This window comes from Corvus brachyrhynchos, unplaced genomic scaffold, assembly GCF_000691975.1.
Source record: "Corvus brachyrhynchos isolate BGI_N302 unplaced genomic scaffold, ASM69197v1 scaffold200, whole genome shotgun sequence".
NCBI lineage: Eukaryota > Metazoa > Chordata > Aves > Passeriformes > Corvidae > Corvus > Corvus brachyrhynchos.
In genome coordinates this window covers 4781146-4788328 of record NW_008236184.1, presented here as the reverse complement: position 1 = coordinate 4788328, position 7183 = coordinate 4781146, and the positions used below count along the sequence as shown (strand labels likewise).

The 7183-nt window shown below is 43.1% G+C and overlaps 1 protein-coding gene across 2 annotated transcripts in view; it reads right to left on the bottom strand.

The window, feature by feature from the left end:
* CASC4 (cancer susceptibility candidate 4) overlaps positions 1–7183 on the bottom strand; it is an 18742-nt gene that overhangs the window by 6624 nt on the left and 4935 nt on the right. For both annotated transcript variants that reach the window (XM_008637357.2, XM_017738422.1), the window contains exons 2-8: positions 6008–6062; positions 4928–5030; positions 3798–3888; positions 2794–2938; positions 2488–2568; positions 2048–2146; positions 1260–1433 (exon numbers count right to left, since the gene is read on the bottom strand). In XM_008637357.2, coding sequence (XP_008635579.1) covers positions 1260–1433; positions 2048–2146; positions 2488–2568; positions 2794–2938; positions 3798–3888; positions 4928–5030; positions 6008–6062 — 748 coding nt within the window. The remainder of the gene's footprint in view (positions 1–1259; positions 1434–2047; positions 2147–2487; positions 2569–2793; positions 2939–3797; positions 3889–4927; positions 5031–6007; positions 6063–7183) is intronic.

Genomic DNA, 7183 nt, shown 5'->3' with positions numbered 1-7183 from the left:
CCCCGCCTGCCCTTGGACCCTTCCGGGGACCCGGGGCCAGCCACAGCTGCTCTGGGCACCCTATGCCAGGGCCTCCCCACCCTCACAGGGAACAATTCCTTCCCCATATCCCATCTATCCCTGCCCTCTGGCAGTGGGAAGCCATTCCCCCTTGTCCTATCACTCCAGGACCTTGTCCCAAGTCCCTCTCCAGCTCTCTTGGAGTTCCTTTAGGGACTCTAAGGTCTCCCCAGACTCGTCTCTCCTCCAGGCTGAACAGTTCCACTCTGCACCCTCTGCTTCAAAGCCCTCAGTTGCCAACACCCAGCCAGGCACTTGCCCATGGTGGGAGCTGCAGAGCTGGGCCAGAGCTGGGCTCTTCCATACCAGGGGTGAGTTTGTCACCAACGGACCTTTCTGAACATCTGTCCTGACCATCAGGACAGAAACCTTACACAAACCTGGATTAGCTATTCCTTTCGTGATAAAGTCTCTCCCTCATTGCACAATTAAAACATACAATAGGAGTTATTCCAAATATGAAGAAGCAAAGAGAACAGAATAATTGGGGCCAATTCCTGACTCTCAGGTACCCCCTCACAGCCTACAATGGAGACATTTCCTTCCCAGCTCCTGCCTACACAACTATGCCCCCATCATTTAATCCGTGACCAGGGAAGAGAGACAATGCATTAACAAACCCAACAACTGAACCATTAAAAAAACTAACAACTGAAATGAGAAGCCTTCTCACTCCAGAAGTTTCTTCCAGAAGCTCCTTTGATAAAATAATGAGCCTTGCACACCTCAGGGTACACAGAGTGGAAGCCAGGCCTGCCCAGTTTCCGTGACAATTTGTAATATGCTTGTCCCTGCTCCATCACAAAGTTCCACGAGTGATATTAAAACAACCAAAGTTTTCTCAGTTTTGGCTGAATTCTTACAATATTGTCCAAAAAGTGTATTGAAGTCAAGCAATAAAGTAACTCAGCATCCTGCATGTATCAAAGTTCTGGCTTAACCAATTTAACTGTGCAGTAATTTCCAAAAGCATCTTAAATTCTGACAAGGAAATAATTTTTTAAAATAACTGAATATACATGTGGAAAATAACACATTAAAGCATATCTTTTACCCAGGAACACATTATATTCATTCTCAGGCTCCCTCTCCAAAGCCACCAGCTGCAATGGTCTCTATTTTCCAGACAGGCACTTACACAGATAAAAAATGAATGGATTTTTTTAATATATTGAAGTGTGTGACATTGGCCAACTTACTTTGCTTAATCTTCTGCAAGTCACTAACTCGGCTCTTTGGGATTTTTATCTGGTCTGGCTCAATTTTGTGGTCTTTCTGGGTTTCCACATTTTCTTCAAAATTCAAGTGCTGGAGAGGATTTGGAGGGATCTGCTTGGCAATGTCGGCATTTCCATCACTGTCACTGGGCAAACCTACAACATTAAAATGTGAAGTTATACTCAGAATTTTAGCAGGACAGGATTGGAACAAGCCACCTGCAGTGCAGGTATAACCTGATATTTCTCTGACATTAAAGTGACTTGATCTGCAAGCATTGAGTTTATTTTCTTTGGGTTTGTCTCTTTTCTAACTGCAATTCTTCCAAACCCTTTCACTGCAGGACTTTTAAGTTCTCACATCCTAAACCTTTCCCACGTCACCCTCAAGTAAGCTGTTCCCAGGGACAGGAGGACACCGAGCAGGCAACAGGAACATCTGACTGTGGCTACCAAGAGATCAACAACCAACTCCTGAGGGGGTGGTGCAGCCCTAATTAGTACTCTAAGGAGCAACACTCATTTCAGTTACTCTGTCCACTGGAGGCATCCTGAAGCACTTATCCTTGAAATTTCTAACTCAAATTTAGCTGTGATTGGTCAAAAGGCTCAGAAATTATTGGTGTGGAGGGTACAAGAAGAGATCATACAACAGCAGCCCAAGTGTCTCAGCCAGGTAAGAACACAACCTTGGATCCTGCAGAAATTTATCCTTGGTTTTCTTCTTGTAACCAAAATATTGCCTCGTCACCTGCTAACAGGAATTTTACCTGGTGCCAGGTTTGGAGCATGGGGCTGCTCAGTTGGAAGATTCATAACAGACTGATGACCTTCACTTTTAGGAGCTGAAATAAGCGGCTTCTTTAAAGCTAAAAAAAAAAGTCACAGGGACAAAAGCATTAACATAAAACAAACACACTATTTACCTGGTCTTGCTCTAACAGTCCTGTAAATTTCTGGTTTTTTATAGTTTCCTTAATGAAAATATAAAAGACAAGATTTCAGGAGGGGCATTATCCAAACCATTCCATTTTGGGAATTCAAACCTCTAAAGCACAGTAGAAATGGTCTGATTTTACACCCCACTTGAATTTTATTACCACGGAGAGATTTTAAAAGTCTGCAGTCACTATGAACCACATGGTGTTCACACACAACATCTACATCACCAAGACCCAAATGTGAAAGAATGAAGAGTATTTCTCCTAACCAGTGGGAGTATCTTCAGCTTTAGCAGGGTCATTATCTTCTATTTCAGGCATGCCTGCGTCTCCTCCGGGTTTGATTTTCTCTGCAAGACAAGAAAAGGATATTCTGCCTTACTAACCCTTCAGCCTGAACAGTGAATTTCCCTCTTGTGGAAGGCTCAAACTTAGAACAATCACTGCAGCTAATCAAGTTATCCGAGCCAAACAATTCCTTCTTCTACTTCAGAGAAATGCACAGTCTGGAGGCTGGCAAAGGATGCAACACAGCTGGCCCATTCTCTACCAGAAAAGCCCAAAAAAGGAAATACCTTTTCCATTTGCAACATGTTCTGAAGGGTCCTCATTCTTCACTGTGTCTTTATCTTCTACCTCTGCAGCAGTCTCAGGTATTGCCTGGTCACCATTGCTGGGACTGACTGCAGTGTCTTTACTGGACTGAAGTTTTTGTGTGGCCTGTTAGAACAAATAACAAGACAACATTAAACACTTCCCTGGAAATTACAAAACAAACGCCCTCAAATTCAAGATTACTTTGGGTAAGCAAAATTGCATTTATGAATTCAATGATCACCAAAGCAAAGAGCAGAGCCCTCTATGTACAAAGCTGGACCCTGGGGCTCTGGAAACACAACTGGACAGAAAATGTTCAATACAGCACAGCTGCAGGACATTTCTACTGCCATACAGAGGTGTTAAGTACAACACAAACAGGTTAAGGTAACATCAACCTTAAGCCTCAGGTCAGAGCCTTGAAACAATTCTAGACTGTAAGAGAAGATGTGACAAACTTGCTCTCAGTCTGCCCTATTATTTGAGATGTTTATAGATGAAGTCAAGAAACAAAATTTTAAGCATCTGTTTGCAGCAAAGAGGCCCAAATTCTACTGGAAGCCTGTTTCATGCAATCACACTCTTGATACCGTTCCAATACCATCACAATTTGCATCACATTAGCACCTCGAGGCCTCGGCAGAGCTCAGGCTCCCTCTGCAATAACCTGTGTAAGGCTCTGACAACACAGATCCCACCCTGGAGAGCTGAACAGCAATATCCATGTTACAGACAAGAACTGAAATCCTCAGCAATGACATCATGGAGGAAGGCTGGAGCAGAACAAAGAATTTGGCCTCAGCTTGGAGCTCGGTCCACCGGGTGAGACAATAGGCAGATTTCTTACCTTAACACCCACTTAGGTGTATCAGGGGGATACCGAACACAAAGTTAGGGAAGAAATGTCCCAGCCCTCCACATCTCTGAAGCAAACAGCAAGCTTTGGGCTCTTCTCATTCAACACACACTTTCTTGGCATTACCTTTTGTTCCCGTGCAATTTGGTCCATTAATTTCTTGATGCTCTCTTCATGCTGCAGTCTCATTTCCTTGATCTGCTGCCCACACTGCAGGCTTGAGGAGAAACACACCATTAGTTACACTTCATTTGTTGGATCTGCTCTCCCACAAATAAAGTAAGGGAAAAAATATGAAGTGGCACAAAAAGCCAAACCTGAGATATAACTAGAGTAGTCTGCCCAAAAAGCCTGGTCCTGGCATGTATGTGGAGTGGGAATGGACTGAATACAGAAGGAAAGCAGAACCGGAAAAAATAGGCACAGAGCAGAAAAAACAGTAAAATAAAGAGAACAGCCTTGAATATACTTCCTCCAGAAGCTGGAATGCAACCAAAAGGTCAATGTCCAGAGTTAATCTGTCTGCAAATATTAATTCCACTGGGAAGGCAACGTGTCTCCCCTGGCTGTCAACGGAGAAGGTGCACAACTGCCGCTATCAGTTACTGCTCCCAACTCAAATAACATGATCTGAATACACAGCCAGGTGTTCCAACTTCCTCAACATGCCATGACATCAGCCCAATCACCAAAAGTCCCATGTCCCACAAATGCTCAACATAGCACAGAAACACTTCGTGTGTGTAAAAGTTTCAAACACTTTATCAAGTGTTAAGTCCTCCTCACTCCTCAAAGCTCCAGGAGTATTTGTTCTCCCCGTTTCTCTATCATCAACTTAAAAGGCTGAAGTCAACTTAAAATTTCGATCTACACAAGGTGCTTTCAGCTTCAGTAGAAACAAATGAAATTACACTACTAGAAAGGCAGCAATTAACAACGCTGGTGACACAGGATTGTGTCCTTTAAACTTTCACGTGTCAGTGAACTAAATCTCCATGTTATAAAAAATACATTGACTTAAAAATGCAGAACAATTCCACTAAGTCAAGATTTTCCTTAGCTCCTATCTCATGTTGGGAGAAGGACTACAACACCACAAAGAACTTGAAAGTCAAACAGTCAGCTCAGGTGCATTGCCAAGTGAGCACACTCGTGTTTGAGGATTAGCAGACATGAGATTAATTAGCACTGTTTAGTAAATACAGGTCCCCATCACACGCACCAACCTGCAGTTACCAACACTCCTGAGGACATACCTGTCATATTCCAGCCTCCTTGTCAGGTACGTGTTGTTCTTCTTGTACTCATGCAGCTGATCCTCCTGGCGGATGAATTCCTGCCGTAACTCTGCCAGTTGTTCTAGGCCAAAAAAGCAAAAATCAACATGAATACAGAAAGAAAACAAAAAATGCCCCATGGGAGATACAATTTCCAATATTGCTAAAGAAGTATCAAATTGCTCAAGTTTCATGTCCAGGCATACTTTAAAGATTCTTAAAACAATTTGAAGAAGATGCCACTTTACTCATGTATGCCAGATGGCAGCATGAATTAGAGACAAATTCTTCTGATGCTATGCCAATCCCCCTAAATGTTTCTGTACCTTTGCATTCAGAAGCCTTGCACAATGCTTTTTCACGTATCTGTTGGAAATCTCCATAATTTCCTGAAAGATTCTGTCACTCTGAGTAACATGGAAGCGCTGCCAGGTTACTCCAGGCAGGATGCTCAAACACTGTTTGTCTGCAGTAAGTGTACAAAAGGAGGCACCTTCCTGCTATCCATAAAGCCAACACGGATTTTCCGTCTTCACAGCTGCTCTAGTTCTCCCTGTTCTTCAGCCTACAAATAATGAAGCTCCCTACTACTTTAAGCTGCAGCTACATGGATACAGGCAGAAACCGTGTGTGTTGTATGCAGGCATGTTCACATCCGAGCACGTTCCGGCTCACTCTGAAGTACCCTGAATACAGCAACACCACAGGCATTATAATCATGTCTGTACAGAACTTCAGAGATGTTTCCTGGACCTTTTCTAACCCAGCATAACCATCACAGTGTTTCTGACCGGACTCTACTAAACTGTGTATTTGCCCATGAAAATGATTCTACTGTCTTGTAACTCAGCAGTGCCAGAATACACGTTCTTTCTGCAGCAAAGTAAGTGAGAGCCAACTCTGCACTTACCCACACCAGGTAACAAATACAATGAGATTTCACATTGTGAGATGTTCCAGCATCACCAGATCCTTCATTTAAACTGCATTCTGCAGCACCTGGGCAGTTAAAATGCACAACTTCAGCCTGCCAAATAAGTTTGGCCATGAATCCCTTACCCTTTAGCCGATGTATGTCTGCCATCTGATAGGAGATGTTGTTTTGCAGCTTCATCTGGAAGGAAGAAAAAGTTGGATAAATACAGGTGACCAGCAGGCTGGGGAGGGATGGTTTGGGCTGTGAAGACTCAGGTGTGTCTGTTTGCTTTGTAAAGCCAACTTATGGACAGGATTATCAGAGTGATGTGCACAAAGTTCCTGTAAATCTAAGAAATGTGTATTTAGTGATCTGTAAATGACATCACCAAACTAAACACTGTGTTCAGGCTTTGCTAGCAGTGGCTTCAATTTTAATTCCAGAACATAGTTAGATCAAAAAAGTAGATTGCCTGGACTAAAATAAACATGCTGCATCAGGATACTGCAAGAGGGACTGTAAACAGCCAATGTTAAAGCACAGGTGGATAAAAATAAACACAGCATCCACAGCAAAACCAACTGTTACCTAAGGTATATGATATAATAGAATAGTTATATTTAAATAAATCTTTTATGTGTTGCTATCTAACATCCTAACACACATTTTATTTTGAGAGGGAATCTCACATCAGTAAACTTCTACAACAGCTTTTGGCATTTTTAGTAAGGAAAGAAATAGTTACAATAAGTAAGACGTGCATGTACACAAAGTCCTGAAGTAAAGATGCTTTGTTCTGTAATTACATAAAGACAAAAACCAGCAGGAACAAAGAGAAGATTCACGTGTGGAATATTCTAAGAAACGGGGTAAAAATCTTCACCCTGCCCCCAGGCACCTCAGGTGCTGTTTTTTCTTGCAGTTTCATGGTAGTACAAAGGGCACCTGCAGGAAGGTGCTGAGCAGGGCTGTCACGTGTAGATGACAAGGTCAGCATCACCTCTGGGAACAGCACACTGCAGTGCCAGCACAGCCACTTGGCCAGGACGTGCTGGGACACACACGGGGACACGCCTGGACACAGGGGCTGTTTCAGTTCCCCCCCAAGTCCCTGAAGTGTCTACATCAGTCACCTCCATTTCCTGTCAAAAAAACCCAAAACACATCTGCCCTGCCTCTAGGACTTCCTCCTCCTACCCGTGCCTTCCCTTCTATCAAATTATTCATTCTTTAAATATATTTCCCATTGTGTTTTTGTTGTTACAAGAGGCACTCTGACCGGGCTGATCCATTTGTCCCATATGGATACGATCAGGCAT